The sequence below is a fragment of the Hyaena hyaena genome, unplaced genomic scaffold (genome assembly GCF_003009895.1).
Source record: "Hyaena hyaena isolate Hyena2069 unplaced genomic scaffold, ASM300989v1 scaffold_70, whole genome shotgun sequence".
Lineage (NCBI taxonomy): Eukaryota > Metazoa > Chordata > Mammalia > Carnivora > Hyaenidae > Hyaena > Hyaena hyaena.
Genome location: NW_024080701.1, coordinates 1,827,746 through 1,849,255, shown reverse-complemented (window position 1 = coordinate 1,849,255; position 21,510 = coordinate 1,827,746). Strand labels below are relative to the sequence as shown.

Genomic DNA, 21,510 nt, shown 5'->3' with positions numbered 1-21,510 from the left:
AAAAAGCTGGAAAAGAGAATAAAGACATAGTATTTCATATTAATATTACAGCAGCTGATAGGTGCTATCGGTGTAAATTACACGTAAGATTTCAAAGACTTAACATTAAAAAAGAATATAATGTATTAGTAATTTAAAAATACTGATTATATATTGAATGATAATGTTTTAAATATACCGGGTAAAAAAAGTATATTGACAAAGTTAACTTGTTTATTTCTTACTTTTTTTTTACGTGGGTACTAGGAAATTTCTAATTAGGTATGTGATTTGATTATATTTCACTGGCTTGAACTGAGAGAGCACAAGCAAATGACACAAAATGTTAACAATATAACAATGGATAAGTCTTAGAGTTCTTTGTACTATTTCCAATTTTTGCAACTTTTCTATAAATTTGAAATTATTTCCAAATAAAAGTTTTAAAAAATTTAGTTTTAAAGATAAACAGAGATTAGAGACAGAAGTTTGAAAATAGGTTCATATACCTATTTGAAGTTTAAAATGGGGAGGAGGGTAGAACAGAAGAGATATTCTAGGTATGACTAAGTTAAGGATTCCCAGTATAATCAGGAGGATCACCAACCAGTGATGACCCAACCAGTATCGTTATACCAGATTAGCCTCAGAAAGGAAGCTAAACAACTTCAGGGACTCACCCCTCTGGAAAGAAGGCATTGATGATCCGGTCCCCCAATGGGTTGATGGCAAGTTCTGGAATCCGTTGGAAATCTTCCCGGCTGCCAAGAGAATCACCTTGAGTTAGAGATTAATAGCCCTTAGCAGGGACTCCTTTAGTCATGCAAGAGTACAACCTAGCAAGATCATTACCTCATGGAATTTACTTCTGTGGCAAATTACACCAAATAACTGCAAAGAATAGCACTTTAGTAGCTGCCAAGTGTTTCTCACACCAACTCAGGAGTGGAAGAAGCCAAATTTGATTATGCCACATTCCAGTTAATTCAGCACACAAGTTACGTCAATAAACCAAGTGACAAGCAAATACTGAGCTGTCCCTGTAAATCATTCGTTGAACATTACCATTTTGTACTTGGTTATTAAGTATGGAGAGTGAACAGAAATGCAAAGTATCAAACAGCACAGACTCTCTGTGTGGTAGCAAAAATTCTGTACCCTTGGTGAGATCTACAGCACCTATGGAAAGGCAAGGAAATCTTAGGCAATGTCCAAGGAAAGAATAAAATGTGACAACTAACTGATTTTCATAGTTCCTTGCTCCGATTCTGGCTCTTCCTCCATTGTCTCCTACAGACAGAGCTAGAGAAGTATTTAAGCTTCGAACCTGGCAAGGGCAATCATCTTCTCACAACTTGGAAGGTATGCTCAAGTGAATATTATTAGCCACCATTCACTGTATACGCATCATGTGCCACATGTGCCACATGTTTATACACATTATCTCGTTTCTTGAAGTCAGTGTTTTATCTGTACCCTTTTAGAGTTGAGGAGAGTCAGTGAGATAAAGTAACTTGCCCACTGCTACCGAGCTAGTAAGTGCCAGAACTAAGACTTAAATCTAAGTTGCTATGTCAAAGCACATGCTCTTTTTCTCTAATAAAAGAACAAAAAACACACTTCTTTCCTATATTAAACTTTCTGAAAGAAAAGTGCTCTCCCTAAAAGTGTTCCATAAGTATTTTCTAAAAAGTTCTTAGTTAATATCCTGTGCCAAGAACATAAAGCTGTCTAGAACATATCTGTGCTGTATTCCTCAAATATATGAATGTCATGAAGGACAGAGAAAGGCAGAGGATTGTTCCAGATCATAGGGCACTAAAGAGATGTATCACTGAACTCAATGCATGATCCTTAACTAGGAAAAACAGTACTATGAAGGATATTACTAAACCAATAGGTAAAAATGGAACACAGGCCATAGAGAATATGGAATTACAAAATACTACTATATCAAAATGCTAAATTTCTTGACTTTGACAGGAGAATGTTCTTGCAATAGGAAATATACACTAAGTATGAGGCAAAATGTTAACTGGTAAATCTGGATATCAGGTATGTGAAAGTTCTTTGCATTATTTTTGGAACTTTCCTCTAAGTTTAAAATTATTTCCAGATAATGGGGCACCTGGATGACTCAGCTGGTTAAGCATCTGACTTCAGCTCAGGTCATGATCTCACAGTTTGTGAGTTCGAGCCCGTGTCAGGCTCTGTGCTGATAACTCAGAGCCTGGAGCCTGCTTCTCATTCTGTGTCTCCCTCCCTCTGCCCCTAACCCACTTGCATTCTGTCTCTCTTTCTCTCAAAGATAAATAAATAAATAACATAAAATTATTTCCAGATAAAAAGTAAAGAAAAAGAAAAAAGAAGAAAACAAAAAATATAAACTTGAATAAACCTGATTCTTGCCTTCAAGATATTTACTAACAGCAGAGAGAGATCTTATTCCTCTATCTGCTTTGTACTATGTGCTAATGAAATGTCCCTGTTTTATCCAGGAGCCTTCAACACTCCTTTCCCTCTTAGAATAGTTTAACATTTAGATGGTGCTGAATTAATTCAAGCTCATCTCCAGCACATCTGGTGGTGACACTGGTAGAAACTGACCTAAGAGAATGAGCATAAAGCTCTGAAACAATAACTCTGGATTCTAATATTCCCTTTGTTTTTAAGTTTGTTTATTTTGAGAGGGATAGAGACACAGAGCACATGTGGGTCCCAGTGGAGGAGGTATAGAGAAAAGGTAAAGAGAGAATCCGAAGCAGGCTCCATGCTGTCAGCACAGAGCCTAAAGTGGGACTTGATCCCACGAACCATGAGATCATGACTTGAGCCAAGATCAAGGGTAGGACACTTAACTCGATTCTAATTTTCCTTGATCCCTTAGGGTAATAATTTTTATATCAATAAATGAACCAGAACCATGAATTCATAAGATAACTACGTTGCTTAAGATGATAAAAGATACAGGAAATTACTGAGGTCTCGTTTATTTAATACCACAAACGTACTGTACTAAGCTCTTATTACATAATTTGTTCTGTAATACAAAGTCCATATTATCACCAAAAATGGTTCCTCTTCTTTGACACAGGTTAAGAAACAATAACTACTCCCTTTTAAATGAAGACTAAGGCTCATTTGAATTGCATAGCCACATACCTCAGTTTAATGTCTAACAAGCTTAAGTAATTTTAGCTGAGAAAAGGCACACTTTAAATACCAGGTCTAGTATCAGGTGGAGAATACACAACCCTAGCCTGAACTTCAGTCTCAAAGGGGACCTAGTCTTGGACTTCCAATGTCACTAGGACCTAAACCTGTCCTTTGACACATTTTTAAAAATTCTACTCTTAGAATTTATTTATTTATTCTTTTTTTTTTTTTAATAGTTTATTGTCAAGTTAGTTTCCATAGAACACCCAGTGCTCATCCCCACAAGTGTACTCTTGGAATTTAGGCTGAATATACAGTGCAATTCTATAAGACCAAGAGGAATACTATTGACAGTATATCAAAATTAAAATGAAAGAATAGAAAACAATCATTTATAAACTATTCAACAATACACAGTTTATTTTTATTAGTTGTTCTATAGAAGAATGGAGATAAGGGCAATTTCTCTAAAACAACTTCTTAAATTTGTCCACTAACAGAAACTTAATAGAGAAAAATATATCCTCTAAGCAGCACACATCCCACATGTAAGATTTTGTTCAAAATTTGTGTGTACTCATAAAAAAGGATACCAAAATTATAGTCTATCCCATACCTAGGAAAATCTTCCTCAAGATATTTTAAGAAAAGATACATATGTTAAAAAAATTTTTTTTTTTATTTTTGAGAGAGAAACAGAGACAGAGAGACAGAGTGAGAGCAGGAGAAGAGCAGACAGAGAGGGAGACAAACAATCTGAAGCAGGCTCCAGGCTCTGAGCTGTTAGCACAGAGCCCAATGTGGAGCTTGAACCCATGGAACTGCGAGATCATTCCCTGAACTGAAGTTGGACACTTAACTGACTGAGCCACCCAGAAGAAATAGATGTATAGTTTTAAATGTTTATTTATTTTTGAGAGAGAGTGTGTGCAGGAGAGGGACAGAGAGAGAAATGGAGACAGAGGATCTGAAGCGGGCTCTGCGTTGACAGCAGTGAGCCTGATGCAGGGCTTAAACTCACAAACCATGAGATCATGACAGAGGTGAAGTCAGACGCTCAACCAACTGAGCCACCCAGGTGCCCCAAGAAAATTAGTAAACTGTTTATATTTCAGGATCCTGGGTTGATGCTTAGATGACTTCTATCTAATGAGGTCATTCATTAAAATCTGTTACTAGGACACATTTGTGGGAACATATTAAGAAAATTAAAAGTGTTCCATATTTAAGTTATATAATAGAAATAAATAACTTATTATTTATATTTAACATAGAAATAATTTCCATTATTTAAGCATGTAATTAATATTTCAGTTTATCTATTTTTTTAGTAATCTCTATACTCACAACCCCAAGATCAAGAGTTCCATGCCATTCCAACTGAGCCAGCCAGGCACCTCCATTTAATTAACATTTTAGGGGCGCCTGGGTGGCTTAGTCGGTTGAGCGTCCGACTTTGACTTTCGCTTAGGTCATGATCTCGCGGTTCGTGGGTTCGAGCCCCGCGTCGGGCTCTGTGCTGACTGCCAGCTCAGAGCCTGGAGCCTGTTTCAGAGTTTCAATGTTTCAATAAAACACTGAAAAAAAAATTAACATTTTAATGTTTTGTTTTTTAATTTATTTATTTCTAGGAGAGAGAGTGAGAGAGACAGCGTGAGCAGGGGAGGGTCAGAGAGAGAGGGAGTCACAGACTGAAACAGGCTCCAGGCTCTGAGCTGGCAGTCAGCACAGAGCCCGACGCGGGCTCGAACCCACGAACCGCGAGATCATGACCTAAGTGAAAGACGGACGCTTAACCGACTAAGCCACCCAGCGCCCCTAATTAACATTTTAAATTAAACTCATAATTTTGTTGTTGTCATCTTGATAATAGAATTATTTTTTTTTAAATGTTTTATTTATTTTATTTTTTTATGTTTATCTATTTTGAGAGAGAGTGTGCACAAACTGGGGAAGGGCAGAGACAGGGAGAGACAGAATTGCAAGCAGGCCCTGCACCATCAGCTCAGAACCCAATGTGGGGTTCAAAGTCACAAACTGTAAATTCATGACCTGAGCTGAGCTCAATAGTCAGACAATCAATAGACTGCAACACCCAGGCTCCCCATAATAGAAGTATTTTCATGTAAAATGTCAATAAGTGATAGTTGCTACTTGTTTCAGCATTCTAGGGCCAGACCCGCTAATCTACAAGGCTGCATGTGACCTTTGGTTGAATATGGTGGGCACACACACTTTTACCTTCCCTCATTCTCTATAACCCCCTGAAATGTCAGCAGAAACATAGACATCGTTGGAATATATCTGTGACATAAACAATCAGGGTGGGAGAGGTGTGCTAGTAATAGTACACACAAGGGACTGTGACAAATTCTGTAAGTCAGAAAATAAGGGCAAATGTAGTGACAAGTAAGTCAGGGCAGGGCGTAGGAAAAGGCTGTAGCATAGCTGAGAGCCCTTCTGCCCTGCAGAATCTAAATAAGGTACTACACTCAGGGCTGCCAGGTAAGGGACGCCACATTCAGGGTAATTAATTAGAGGGACTTTTAAAGAATAGGCCAGCTGCCCAATGCTGCCAATGCCCATCCTAAGAATATAAAAACCATTTGTCCCCAGGACAGTAATGGAGATCTGTTATTGAAAGAAACAGAAAGAGCTAACTGGGCAGGGCTGCAATCAAATATAAGAGGTTGGCCGCCAAGGAACACAGTCCTTTTATTTGAGGAGGGGGGAGGGTGTCACAAATCTGTCCCCTTGCTCCTTGACCACATACCCTAAAGTGAAGTCTGCCAACTGCCCCTGCTTAGAGAATACAGGGCTTGATGTCAGCCCTTACATTCAGGGAAAGACTGTGGTAAAAGCAACCACAAACCCATGCCGATTTTCTACAGTAATCCATGCAGGCTTTTTCATAAATATGAATGGACAACCAAAGCTCACCCAATATTTTGGGAAAATTAATTACACAAAAGAGTAGAATCAAGGTGAATACAGATAACAATAATCCAGGGAACTCAAGAAAGTTCTAAAAGATTCTAATAAGTAACTCAGTAGACATTTGATAAGTTTTTGCATCTATAAAGCAAAAATAAGCTACTATGATAGCACAGAGGTCAGAGAAAAGAGAGGTCCTTAGGAGTTAAAAATAAGCTTATGGACTAATAAAAAAAGTTCATCAAAAAGACTGAAAAATAAATTCAAGATTTCTTTCAGAAAGCAGAGCAAAAAGTGAAACAGCCAGGAAATATGAGTGAAAAGTTGAGTCTTGGTGGTCCAGTAAGCAGCCAACGATATGCCATAAAGTTCAAAAAAGCAAAGAGAGGGGAGGAAATAATAAAAGAAATAAAAGAGGAAAACTTCCCAGCTAATGGATGTATTTTGAAATTGAGAAGGTTCACCTAATACTGAGAAGTGAATAATGAAAAATAACCCACAAAAAGGTACATCTTTGTGAAGTTTCAGAACATCGAAAAGGAGGTATTTGAAGGTTTTAGTAAGGAAAGTTAAGATTATCTGCTAAAGAGTGAGAATGAGACTAGCATCACAGTTCTCATCTGTGAAACCTATCCTGAAATAACTAATATCAGTGTGTACAAAGCAAGTGCTTGCCTGGGACACTGAAATCATCTGTCCTCTGGATAATCTCATACAATAAAATGAACCTCAAAAAGCACTGTGTTTAAGCAGATAAATGGCTACCATTCAGGACACAATCTCCTAAAATGTACAGGTATTCTTTTTTTAAAGTGATATGTAACAACAGAACCAACAAGCAATTCCCAGCAATAACTTCCTTGTAGAGTTTAGCTGGTTTGTACTATATCCTATAGTCAACCTAAACTGCATGATTTAACATCCAGGAATATTTTTCATCATGGGATTATTTGAGAAAAAGTATTATATGACAAAGAGTCAATATTAAAATTGCTCAAAACAGGCTATTTTTTAAGTAAACTTTTACCTAAGTATAACATACCTATAGAAAAGAGCACAAATAGGGGCACCTGGATGGCTCAGCCGGTTGAGCATCCAACTTTGGCTCAGGTCATGATCTCGCGGTTCGTGGGTTCAAGCCCTGCATCGGGCTCTGTGCTGACAGCTAGCTCAGAGCCTGGAGCCTGTTTCAGATTCTGTATCTCCCCCTCTCTCTGACCCTCCCCTGCTCACGCTGTCTCTCTCTCCCAGAAATCTATAAAATGTCAAAAAAAAATTTTTTTTTTAAAGAAAAGAGCACAAATCACAAGTATTTGGCATGATGAATTTTTACCAAGTGAAAATTATAACCAGGACCCAAATCACGAAACAGATTATGATCTGTACCCAAACACCTCTTCATGCTCCTTTGGTCTCTACCTGCTCCCCTCCACAAAGGATAATCACTATTCTGACTTCTAACACCATAGATTAGATTAGATCTATACAGAAGATATTTAAACAAAAGAAATCATCTTTGTATTTAGGTGCTGACCAGGCTCTCGTCTTGACCTGACCTACAAAGGACTTTAAGACCCCTTACAGGACAGATGCCATTTCAAGAAGATCAACTTCAACAGCAGTGATAGAAACATTTGACTCAAAATAAAAGCCTCTGCAGAACATATGGTTTGTGAGGTTATGATATATTTTAATATTCCATGAAATATCCATCTGAAAGATGATACATGTAAAAAGAAAGTCTACAGGAAAATTCTTTTTTAAATGTTTTATTTACTTCTAGGAGAGAGACAGTGTGAGCAGAGGAGGGTCAGAGAGAGAGGGAGTCACAGGCTGAAACAGGCTCCAGGCTCTGAGCTGGCAGTCAGCACAGAGCCCGACGCGGGGCTCGAACCCACAAACCGCGAGATCATGCCCTAAGTCAAAGTCGGACGCTTAACCAACTAAGCCACCCAGGTGCCCCAGAAAGTCTACAGGTAAATTCTAAAAATCAATTTGGTAAATACTGTTTACAATAATCCCTTCTTGAAGAGTCCCAATTCACTTGAACATATTAAAGACGCCAGGAAAACCCATAAAAAGAAGTCTGTTAGACCTTGTTTACCAAGCTTTGCACAGTTTATTTATTGATTTAAAAAAATTTTTTTTAACGTTTATTCATTTCCTGAGAGAAAGTCAGAGTGTGAGAAGAGGAGGGCAGAGAGAGAGGGAGACACAGAATCCAAAGCAAGCTCCAGGCTCTGAGCTGTCAGCACAGAAGCCCCATGCATGGCTCGAACCCATGAAGTGCGAGATCATGACCTAAGCCGAAGTGGGTCGCTCAACCAACTGAGCCACCCGGGCACCCCATATTTATTTATTTTTTTAATGTTTGTTTATTTTTGAGAGAGAGAGAGGGAGACAGAGACAGAGAGACAGACAGAGAGAGAGAAAGCGTGCGCACGCAGGAATGGGGAAGGGGTAGAGAGAGAGGGAAACCTAGAATCTGAAGCAGGCTCTAGGCCCTGAGCTGTCAGCACGGACCTTGACATGGGGCTTGAACCCACAAACCATGAGATCATGACCCAAGCCAAAGTTGGATGCTTAACCAACTGAGCCACCAGGGCACCCCAAGCTTTGCACAGCTTAGTCGATAATTATTTTTTCTTCTTTTTATGCAACACTTATTGGTAGACCAAGAAACTGGTATTCTATAAAACATACTTTGGGGCAAATCTCTGAAAGTACTTTGCAGAAGCTCCATTCCTAACCAAAGCCTTCCAAAGTTTCTGCCTTATGTTCCTGCTGGGACTGACACTACAAAAGAATACAAATGCTGTGGATGGTACATGGTATAGCTGCTTACTCTGTTGAATTTGGCTTCAGGTCCCAGACATGGAGCATCATGGAAGAGGAAAGTAAAGAAAATGTATAAAGGAAAATATTTCTGCTAAAAGCTTTCTTAAGAAAGTAAATCCTATTCCAGGGAACCAAAGATTGGTCACTTGCATTTGACTGAGTACCCTGATGCGTTCTGGCAAAGTCAAGACAGGACATGAGCTGGATTTGGCAGTGAAGGCTAGAAAGAACTAAATCACGCTGTACTATAGAAGATTTTAGAGTCCAGCAGGTATTCTCTAAGGCCAGAGGGAATAGAAGAAAAGATGGGCTGAGGAAGAGGGTAGACAATCTAAGGGATGGCCTGAGGCAGATATGGCTGTGTCAGGAAGCACAGCCAGGGGGACCTCCCTGGGTGGGTCCAACACAAGGATTTACATATAATATGCTAATGATATACTGTGTAGTACAATAGGGTAATTTCCTCTTACACTCAAAGTAGCTTGGGCTAATCCCGTATTTTAATTCATACCACATGGAGATCAAAGCACAAATTTAAGACCTAAGGCTTGGTAAAGCTGAGTACAAAAAGTAAGTTAAATCCAAGTAACTATGAGGGGGCGCCTGGGTGGCTTAGTCGGTTAAGCGTCCGACTTTCGCTTAGGTCATGATCTCGCCGTTCGTGGGTTCGAGCCCGCGTCGGGCTCTGTGCTGACTGCCAGCTCAGAGCCTGGAGCCTGTTTCAGTCTGTGACTCCCTCTCTCTCTGACCCTCCCCTGCTCACTCTGTCTCTCTCTCTCCTAGAAATAAATAAAACATTAAAAAATTTAAAAAAAAAAATCCAAGTAACTATGAGATAAAAAAAAAAAAATCTCATCACTTTCTACCACCTCTTCCTCAACCAAGAATGTGTAGAAACCAGCACTGAGAACGTTGTCCAGCACATCACAAGTAGTCAATAAATACCTATCAAATGGGTAAATTAGTCTACTGGCTTTCTACAGAATATGAAATGGTGTTTTAAAAATTTGTTTTTTAATGTTTTATTTATTTCTGAGAGAGAGAGAGAGAGAGAGAGAGACAGCGTGAGCAGGGGAGGGTTAGAGAGAGAGGGAGATACAGAATGTGAAACAGGCTCCAGGCTCTGAGCTGGCTGTCAGCACAGGGCCTGACACAGAGCTCGAACCCACAAACCGTGAGATCATGCATGACCTGAGCCGAAGTCGGACGCTTAACTGACTGAGCCATCCCGACGTCCTTGAAATGGTGTTTTAGCAATTGAGCAAATCTTACCAAGATTTTAATGAGTAGGTAACACTAGTTGACACCTGCAAAGTTTTCACCCTAACAAGAAACAGCTCCCTTTATAAAAGTCTTTCCATTTTTTCCAGCAAATAATGAAAGTGATCAAAACACACACCAACATTTACAGATCACTCAATTTCCACAAAGAAGAAAACGACTCAAAATGAATATGAATTCTAGAACTTTACATAGTGGTTAAATCTGAATTTATGAGGAAGATATAATCCCAAACTCAAGCAAATTATTCAAGTTTTAGAACGGAAAGAAAACAAGGATTTCTAACCTGATTTCCTGTTTTTAAGATATGTATATATTTTTAAAGTTTATTTATCTATTTATTTTTGAGAGAGAGAGAGAATCCCCAACAGGCTCTGAGCTACCAGCGTAGAGAGCCTGATGCGGGGCTCAAAACCATGAATCATGAGACCATGACCCAAACTAAAACCAGGAGTTGGATGCCCAACTGACTGAGCCACCAGGCGTTCCCTGATTTATTTTTTCAAGCACAAATTTATATAGTTTCTTCAACCCGTGGTGCTAGGATAAGTAGACATCCACATGCAAAAAACTAAGGTCTGATTTTTACTTCACACACACACACACACACACACACACACACACTCAAAATGAATCAAAGCCCTAAATAGAAGAGCAAAACTATACAACTCCTAGAAAAAAAACACAGAGATAAATCTTGATGACCTTGGATTTGGCAATGGTTTCTTAGATAGGATACCAAAAGTACATGGACCAAAAAAGAAATTAGATAAATTAGACTTCATCAAAATTTAAAACTTTTGCACTTCAAAGAATACTACAAAGAGAGTGAAAAGACAAGCCACAGAATAGGAAAAAATATTTGCAAATCATGTATTTGGTAAGGATCTAGTGTCTAGAATACAGGAAGAACTCGTGCAAATCAACAGCAACAAAAAACAAACCAATTAAAAAATAAGGCAAAGGTTTTGAAAAGGCATTTGTCCAAAGAAGATATACAAATAGGGAGGGGGGATGGGATAAATGGGGGATGGGCATTAAGGAGGGCACCGGATGGGATGAGCACTGGGTGTTATAGGAGAGTGATGAGTCACTGGCTTCTGTTCCTGAAACCAATACATTGTATGCCAACTAACTTCATTTAAATAATTAATTAATTAACATCAACCATGAAGAAAAGCTCACTTTCAATAGCCAGGAGGCAAATGCAAATCAAAACCACAATGAAAGACCATTCACACCCACCAGAATAGCTAGAATCAAAAGACATCTTGTCAGTGTTGATGAGGATGTGGAGAAGTCTGAACACTCAATACATTGCAGGTGGGAATGTGAAACAGCATAGCCTCCGTGGAAACAATTTGGTGTTCTTCAATAAATTAAGCTCAACATTACCATATGACCTGCAATACTACTCCTAGGTATAAACTCAGTGAGAATTAAAATGTATGTTCACACAAAATGTTCACATTACCACGATTCATAATAATCAAAATACATGAAAAAACCCAAATGTCCTTCAACGTATCAACGGATAAACAAAATGTGATACAAGCATACGATGGAATATTACTCAGCCATAAAAAGAATGAAGTACCAATTTATGCTGTGTAATTTAACCTTGAAAACACTATGTTAAATGCAAGAAGCCAGTCATAGAAAGCCACATACTGTATGATTCCATTTGTATAAAATGTCGAGAGAGAGAAAGCAGTGGATTAGTGGTTGCCTCTGGAATAGAAAGAGAATGATTAGGGGGGCCTGGGTGGCTCACTTGGTTAAGCATTTGAATTTGGCTCATGTCATGACCTCATGGTTCATGGGTTCGAGCCCCGCGTCAAGCTTTGTGCTGACAGCTCAGAGCCTGGAGCCTGCTTCAGGTTCTGTCTCCCTCCCTTGATGCCCCTCCCTTGCTCGTGCTCTGTCTCCCTCTCCCTCTCTCTCAAAAATAAACATTAAAAAAAATTTTTTTTTAAAAAGAAGAAAGTGACTGCTTAATGGATATAAGATTTCCATCTAAGGTGATGAAAATGTTCTGGAACTAGATAGTAGTAATGGTTATATAACATTATGAATCCACTTAAAGCCACTGAATTGTACACTTTAAAATGGTAAATTTCATATTATGTGTATTTGCCTCAATAAATTAAAAAAAAAAAAAAAAGAGGGAACAGCACCTAGTGTGGTCTTTGTACATGGTAGGGAGCCCATAGTTGTTGACTTTAATGACTACAAACCATGCTTTGAGTCAATCCCAGCTTCTAGTGATTTTGCCCTACACAAACACAGCTCTATGGATTTACCAGAATTCTCTAGCTATTCAGTCCAAAGATTATGTACAAAGGCTTAGCAACTATATTTTTTCCCCTTTTATACTACAACCCACAAGATGTCTTCCAAAAAAGTTCCAAACTACTTCTTGCTTCCTGTCAGTCACTAGAAAAGCTACTAGCTTTTGGTTAGTCAAAGCTACACTTGCTTTTGAGAGTTAGGCTGGGAGGTAATGGTAACAAGGTATTTCATTGGACTATGATAAGACAACTACAAATATGAAGTGATACAACACCACATTACTCTGAAATCATATACTTAACTCTAGACAGGAGTTTCTCAACTTGGGCATGTTTGATATTTAGGAAGAATAATTCTTTGTCATGGGAGGGCCTGTCCTGTCTGTTGTAGAACATTTCACAGGATTCCTGGCCTCTACACACCAGACATCAACAGCATGCCCTAGTCATGACAATCAAAAATGTCTCCAAACATTCTGTCACCCAGGGGCAAAAGAGCCTTCAGCTGAGAACTACTACTCTAAAAAAATTTTTTTAAATGTTTATCTATTTTAAAGAGAGAGAAAGAGAGACAGAGACAGAGACAGAGCACAAGCAGGGGAGGGGCAGAGAGAGAGACAGAGAGTGGGACACAGAATTCAAAGCAGGCTCCAGGCTCTGAGCTGTTAGCACAGAGCCAGATGCGGGGCTCGAACTCATGAACTGTGAGATCATGACCTGAGCAGAAGTCAGACGCCTAACCGACTGAGACACCCAGGAGCCCTGAGAACCACTGCCTAGACTAAAACACTGAACATCTTATCTCACATTAATATATATAAAGTGATGTACCCTAGGATTGTGGAGTTGGATTAGGAAATGAGAAGAGAGGACACAACAATCTAGACCACCTAGGTGGTTCCCAGGAACAGAACTGGGGGGGGACCCAAACTGAGGGGAGTTAAGACTAAAGCAGCAAGCACTTAGTGATAAATGTAAGCCATTTTTCTGCTTATGTAAACTCCCTTGTGAATCGATGGTGCTCCAAGTCAGTGAAGAACCCGTCCCTCCTCTCTGCACTCTGGATGCCTACTACCTCTGCCTTGTTCAGACATAGCCCGAAAATAAAGAGAAAATAAAGATGTAACCACCTACCTGAGAGTCCCGTTCTCTCCTTTGTCCAGGCTGGTGAATCGGCTGTAGAGGCGGGTGATCTGACTGTGGGAAACTATAAAGAAGACAAAATTAGTCTTAGTTGGAGAAGTCACCCTCCACTCAAACTCAACGAGTGTGGAATCGGCTGTAGAGGCGGGTGATCTGACTGTGGGAAACTATAAAGAAGACAAAATTAGTCTTAGTTGGAGAAGTCACCCTCTACTCAAACTCAACGAGTGTGGACCTTCAGAAGCCAACTGCTTGTCTAATTCTCGTGCACCATATACTTCAAAGAGAGTAAAATGGGGAGTTGTCTCAACTGCAACTCATTTCTAACGTCAAAACAGGAATTTTAAAAGCTAACAAAAGAAAGGAGTTAGAAAGTACATAAATCAAGAGCGAAACGGACTCTCAGGAATTAAGTGTAGACTTCATTAGGACTATATATTAAATGTCAGGCGGTGAAGATTTAAGAAAACAGAGCCAAATTTAGTTTAAAAGGAAACTGTGGGGTGCCTGGGAATCAGTTGATTCCTGCTCAAGTCATGATCTCATGGTCTTGAGATCAAGCCTTGTGTTGGGCTCTGCGCTGACAGCCCAGAGCCTGCTTGGGATTCTCTCTTTCTAGGATAAAACAGAAAGAACAACAAGAAAAAAGAAATTGTGAAACTTTCACCTTTTCACCTGACTCAGACACTATGAAAACACATGGTTTGATTAAAAACACATACGTATTAATTGGTAATTTGTATTGAATTAAAGACTGGAGCAGGTTGTTTTTATTTTTTTTATTTTAGTTTTTAAAAGATTTTATTTTTAAATAATCTCTACATCCAATGTGGGGCTTGAACTTACAACCCCAAGATCAAGAGTTTGAATGCTCCACTGACTGAGCCAGCTGGGCACCCTAGGGCAGAATCTATTTTTAAAATCTGGTTTGCTCCTGCACAAAGCATTAGCAGCTTTCTTTTCTCTCAGGACTGACATTTAGGTAAAAGACCACAGGGTCAAGTCAGCCTCTTTTCTATGACTGCAAGAACTCCACTTAGTTTCCAGTAAAGGAATGGGCTCTGAGAAAGCAAATTAGGCAATCTGTAAAAAGGTCAGGTTATTATCAGATGACATCTATAAGGAAGCTATTTTGCTCTTCATTTTTTAACTCGAGCACAGCTGGCAATTAAAATGAGGTAATAATGGCAGGTTCACAATAAGAATTTGAAAACTAAGTAGGAATTTCTGGGAAACAGTTTTGTTTCCTGGTGGATGGGAGGTAGCAGGGGGAAAAAAAAAGAGAGTTATCAAAGGAGAAAAGACAGGAGCCAAAGAGGGTGTGGTAAGTGTGGACTTTGTCCTAGGCTGTGCTTTCAGGGGTTTTTAAGGGGTGACTTGGAGGCATTCTGATAGTAGTCTTCCTCCCCCAGCTCAACAAAATCTGCTTGCAGTTTTAGGAACAATGGGACAAAGTAAACCGGGGCACAGCGGGAGAAGCAGGAAGTGAGTGGCCTAGAGCTAGGATGAGAGGACACACTAGGGGCAGCCTGAATTCTTCGGCATCAGGTTTCACCCCAAGCTGGGCTCCTGGGTACTAGCTCTCTGAAGACGGCCGAGAAAGAGACTGTCTTCAATCCCAGCCAGCGCAGAGCCAGCAGAGGTTCAGGCACCGGGGAAGCGGCTGTGGACCCACTGCCAGCTGGTGCTCTCTGCTGAGGGTCAGGCTGACACACTGATTCCACTCGTGGCACCACTGCCTACCCATGAGGGGTGAGCAAAAGGGGCTCCGGGCATCCCGGAGAGGAAAGTGTTTGGCAAAGTGTCTGGCACAGGGGAAGCACTCCCGGTTAGCCACTATCATCATTTTCTTCACATTGTGAATCTAAAGGTACAGTTTTACTGCTCCACTAACTCATCTCTACCTCTCTCCTGACTCTGGCAGCCATACAGCCATTTTCTTCAGGAACTTGACCTGTTTACCCGGGCTCTGGCCGCGGGCCTCAGAGGCTGCTCTAGAATTGATGCTCCCTGTAAGTTTAACAAAAATAAGTCAGTTGAAGAATGACTAACTTTCCTCAAAGATTCTTTGAAAGAACAATACTTGTTCACAGTCGCAACATCCCGTCGCTTCTTTATATACCATCTAACATTAGCCACTTGTAATAGCTTTTCGTTTATTAACTCATAATTTTTCTATATTGCTTTGGAGTCCTTTCTAAGAACTGCAGAATATTTAATCCATTGGATCAGTTTTTAGTACTTAGAGTACTTTATATTTCAGATTACTTTCCTTTAACAAGGAAAATATTCAATTGTTTTTCTTTTTACAGTAGTTTTTAAAAAACATTTTATTTTTGAGTAATCTCTATACCCAACATGTGTCTCAAACTCACAACCCCAAGATCAAGAGTCACATGCTATTCAGACTGTGCCAGCCAGACACCCCTGTTTTTAATTTGAGAAAATAATCCATGCACATGATTGTAAAAATGCAAATAGTACAAAAATATACACAATGAAAAGTCTCCGTTTTCATATTATTCTTCCCTCTGTCTCTCCTGCCTCATGCTTGGCCCTTCTCTGAAATGGCTTCCCCCTTTAAGCATAAGGCAGTGATGATAGCGAGATTTGTAGTCAAGAAGATCGGCAGGCTCTTTCCAGTAGTTTTTCAACAGTATAAAATAATCAATGCCCATTAGTGGAGAAGAACTATGACTTCATTCAAGACATGACCACGTACACCTTTTCTGAGAGGTCGACTCCAGAGACCTCCTTTGGATTACCAAGAATTGGTGCAGGTTTGGGGCACCTGTCCTGTTAGCCTAGGGCCTTCTGTTGAGACTAGTTTCCTGGAAACCTTTCATGCCTTCATTTGTGGCATTTTCAATACCTTTCTGCTCCTTGAAGTTGCTTTGAACTCTACACCTTGGAGATTGCTTTATATTCTGTGTCATGGTGGATTTAGCGCCTAAATTAAAGCTTGCTGTCTTACCCCCCCTTCCCCTCCTTCTCTGCCTCCTCCCCCTCTTACTCCTCCTTCTCTTTGTTGTTGTTGTTCTTCTTGTTAATAAACATTAGTTCTGAAGTTTAGTAGATTGAGATCTGACCATATTGAGTTGTGTTAAAAGTTGACATTTGGTTGTTGATTTCTCCACTGATTTCTACATAGCTCCATTCCTTCTGGAAAGTAAGGGTTTTACGGTTGACGAAAACTCGTGAACCTTTCCATTTTTTTTTTTTATATTTTTATTTATTTCTAGGAGAGAGAGAGAGACAGCGTGAGCAGGGGAGGGTCAGAGAGAGAGGGAATCACAGACTGAAACAGGCTCCAGGCTCTGAGCTGGCAGTCAGCACAGAGCCTGACGCACGGCTCGAACCCACGAACCACGAGATCATGACCTAAGCGAAAGTCGGACGCTCAACCGACTAAGCCACCCAGGCGCCCCGAACCTTTCCATGTTTTTAAGGAAACCAGCCATAAGCTGATCTTTTTTCTGAAATATGGGATGCAATACCATACTAGTACTTACTAAGGGAGTTTTCAAAATCATACTTTTTAAAAAAAATATGTTTTATAGACAGAGTGCCAGCAGGAGAGGGGCAAAGAGAGAGACAGAGACAGAGACAGAATCCAAAGCAGACTCCAGGCTCTGAACTTTCAGCACAGAACCCTACTCAGGGCTTGAACCCATAAACCATGAGATCATGACTTGGGCCGAAGCCAGATGCTTAACTGATGTAGCCACCCAGGTGCCCCTCAAAATCCTATTTTAAAAGGTTTCAATGCCCAGTTCTTTGAGATGATATATATTAGAAAGATGTCTGATAGCTCATTTGTTAGGTGAAGGGGTTAGACTAGATGACAACATTCCTGCCAGTTTTAAAATTCTATTAATAGCTATACAAGCTATCAAAGTATAAATATAGTATGTATATCTATACATGGAATTCCTAGAAGGATTTACAAAAAACTGGTAATAGTGTTTGCTTCTGGCAAGGGTATTAAAACTGCCACAAATGAAGCCATGACAAGTTTCCAGGAAACTAGTCTCAACAGAAGGCCCTAGGCTAACAGGACAGGTGCCCCAAACCTGCACCAATTCTTGGTAATCCAAAGGAGGTCTCTGGAGTCGACCTCTCAGAAAAGGTGTACGTGGTCATGTCTTGAATGAAGTCATAGTTCTTCTCCACTAATGGGCATTGATTATTTTATACTGTTGAAAAACTACTGGAAAGAGCCTGCCGATCTTCTTGACTACAAATCTCGCTATCATCACTGCCTTATGCTTAAAGGGGGAAGCCATTTCAGAGAAGGGCCAAGCATGAGGCAGGAGAGACAGAGGGAAGAATAATATGAAAAGGGAGTAAGAAGTTATTTTTCCCTTGCCTTTATACTAAATTGTAATGCAAAAGAATAGACTGATAACCTAGGTAAAACATTCTAGTGCAACTAAAGGTAACCCCAGATAAAAGATTAATAAGTTTAAGTCTGAACTCCAACCATTCCTTCTGAACACTACACTCCAACATTTCCTGTTTCCCCTGACCAGAGAACTTCAAGAGCTGGCCTACTCTCTTAGGGAACTCATAGATTAAAATAGACTTAAAAGACATTACAAAACAAAACAAAAAAAACCCCTACCTTCTTATAACTGGGGAAATCTGAATATGGACTAAATGCTAAATAATATGATAAAATTACTGTCAGTTTTCTTAGGTATGATACAGTACTGAGGTTATATAGGGAAAAAAATCCCTATCATCAGAAGATGCATGCAGAAATTTTTAGGGGTGAGGAGTACTAATATCTACCTTTCAAATGGTTCACCAAAAAAACAAAACCATGTATACATATATATGTGTATACATATATACACACATCTGTATATACATACATCTATTTACTTATTTATATAATGTTACTGTTGAATTGATGTGGAAGGTATATGGATATTCATTATACTGCTTTAAGTTAGGGGGAGGCAAGTACAGAGCTTTCCAAATCACTGAACCCCAAACCAGCTAAAGGTGTTAGTTATATGTACATATCCGTCTCAATAGGAACCAGAAGATAGCACCTTCAAGCAACAAGGCTTGGCAGGTGAGGGCCATGAAGGGGTCTTGCATCTGGAGAGAGCAATAGCATGAAGTTGAATTTCCACTTACATTCTAGCCCAGGAAATTATTCTCAAGCAATTGCCTTTGCCAGGCTTGTGCTCTTTGTGGAAACTACAGAAAAACCTATCACTACACCTTTCCAAACAAACAAAAAAAAACCTTACCAGCCTGTAAACCTTCTTTCCTAAACCTGTTCCACATCGTCCCCATACCACATGACAGGAACTAGAGACTAAATGACCATTGGGTGAGGAGTCTGGGTGGCTCAGTCAGTTAAGAGTCGACTTTGGCTCAGGTCATGATCTCACGGTTTGTGGGTTCGAGCCCTGTGTCGGGCTCTGTGCTGACAGCTAGCTCAGAGCCTGGAGCCTGTTTCAGATTCTATGCCTCCCTCTCTCTCTGACCCTCCTCTGCTCACTCTGTCTCTCTCTCTCTCTCTCTTGCAGAAATAAATAAAAACTTAAAAAAAAAATAAATGACCATTGGATATCTGAGTGGCTCAGTCAGTTCAGTGTCCAACTCTTTACTTCAGTTCAGGACATGCTCCCAGGGTTGTGGGATCGAGCCCCACATGTGGCTCCACACTGGGCATGGAATCTGCTTAAGGTCCTCTTTCTCTCCCTCTGCCCCTCTCCCCTGCACGTTCTCTTTCTCCCTAAAATTAATCAATTAACATGCATTCATTACTACTCTTGATTTGAACTGTTTCTCACAGATTAAGTGGCTATTTTTAAAAGATGGTTTTAAGTAAGCCACAGCCATATTTTTGCTACAGTTAAAAGAATTAAGTGTGGAGATTATAGAAACTCCCAAAACCTTTGTGACTTTCCCCCATGACAAGTTTTATTCAACCGAGTTTTAATTTATGAAAATGCACAACTGTGAAAGAATAAAACAAAGAAATTACAGCAAATGTCTTATGCCAACATAAAATGCTTTAGTCTTCTTTAATTTTTATTTTATACAGTTTTATTTAAGTGATCTTTGTTCCCAACGTGGGGCTCAAACTCGTGACCCCAAGATCGAGAGCCAGATGCTCTACAAACTGAGCCAGGCAGGTGCCTCCCAACATGAAATGTTTTAAACTTTTTTTTTTTAAGCCAGTACTTTTTTGTTATTTATTTTGTGACAGAAAGAGTAAATGGGGGAAGGGGAGAAAGAGAGGGAGGGGGAGAGGGAGAGAGGGAGGGAGGGAGAGAGGGGGAGAGAGAGAGAGAGAGAGAGAGAGAGAGAGAGAGAGAGAATCCCAAGCAGGCTCTGAGCTGTCAGGCTCATGGTTCTTGAATTCGGGAACCATGAGATCGTGACTTGAGCTGAAACCAAGAGTCGGACGCTTAACTGACTGAGCCACGTAGGCGCCCCTAAAGTTTTTTTTTTTAATATTTGTTCTTTTTAAAAGAGAGAGTTTAAGTGTGGCAGGGGCAGAGAGAGGAGGGCAGAGGATCCGAGGTGGGCTACATACTTAGAGCAGACAGCCCTGTGCAGGACTCCAACTCACAAACCTCAAGATCATGACCTCAGCCGAAGTCACACGGTCAACTGACTGAGCCACCTAGGGTCCCCATGAATGTTTTAGAGGGTATTGTTTAAACTGTTTGAAAGATCAAGATTTCTATTCCTTTAAAAGTTTTATTTCTATAGAGTTGGGAAAATGACATCTGTATTCAATTCCTACTCATGTCCCCTGAAAATAGGAAACATGTAAAATGCTGTCACCTCCCCTCTTACACAGCTCTAGACATAGTTTTATACTAGCACATGAAAATATTTTCCCAGTAAAATGATTCTTATCTATGGTTCAAAATAATAGCTGACACTTACCTGGCAATTCAATATCAGGCACTATTCTGAGTAGTTTACAAAATTTATCTTATTTAATCCTCAGAAGAATCCTATAAAGTAGATACTATTATTATTCTCATTTGAAGATGACGGAACTGAGGCTAACAGGTAATTCTTACCTAGTATTAGTTTGCCAGACACTTAAGAGATTAAATTTCAAATACTGGCTAAACCAGTCATACATGAATTCTAATCAATTTAGACTTCTGAAAAACATGTTTAAATATAATCATTAATTCCAATGTAAACCTTTCATATTGAATATAAAGTCAGTTTTCCTCAGTTATGTTACATTTTCTTACTGACAAAGGAAGTAGTGAAATGCCTTACTACTTGTCCTTAACTTGAAAGTGTTTCTGATAGTTCCCCAAACTCTTAATGGAACAAGAAGCCAATAAAAGTAGGACAAATTCCAGCTCTTCACCTCACCCTCAGGTATCTGTTTTTAGTCATCTAAATCTTTTGCATCATGTTAAAATTACTGCTTTAAAAATCAACTCTGCTGATGGATACTAACCAGATAAACTGATGGCTCAACTCCCAGGGCAGAGCAATGACTGTGTAGGAGACTGGGGGAGAATGGTCGTGGAAGCCACTCAAAACACCCTAGGTTAATTTATCTAAATCTAACCCATTCATGCATTCATTAGGGCCCAATTCCTGCTTTCCCCAAGATCAGCCCACAGACTAGTCTTCCCTGACTGTTGGAGGTGGGTGGCACACAATTTCAGCTACCTTATGTCATAATACCTAATCCTAACTCTTTTTTTTTTTTAAGTTATGTTGTTATTTTTTTAATTTTTCATTTATTTCTAGGAGAGAGAGAGAGACAGCGTGAGCAGGGGAGGGTCAGAGAGAGAGGGAGATATAGACCGAAACAGGCTCCAGGCTCTGAGCTGCCAGTCAGCACAGAGCCCGACGCGGGGCTCGAACCCATGAACCGCGA

At 39.8% G+C, this 21,510-nt stretch overlaps 1 protein-coding gene across 1 annotated transcript in view; it reads right to left on the bottom strand.

The window, feature by feature from the left end:
• The window catches only part of CHP1 (calcineurin like EF-hand protein 1), a 50,434-nt gene that overhangs the window by 26,549 nt on the left and 2,375 nt on the right, over positions 1 to 21,510 (bottom strand). The window contains exons 2-3 of the mRNA XM_039232865.1: positions 13,614 to 13,686; positions 660 to 740 (exon numbers count right to left, since the gene is read on the bottom strand). Of these exons, the coding sequence (XP_039088796.1) occupies positions 660 to 740; positions 13,614 to 13,686 (154 nt within the window). The remainder of the gene's footprint in view (positions 1 to 659; positions 741 to 13,613; positions 13,687 to 21,510) is intronic.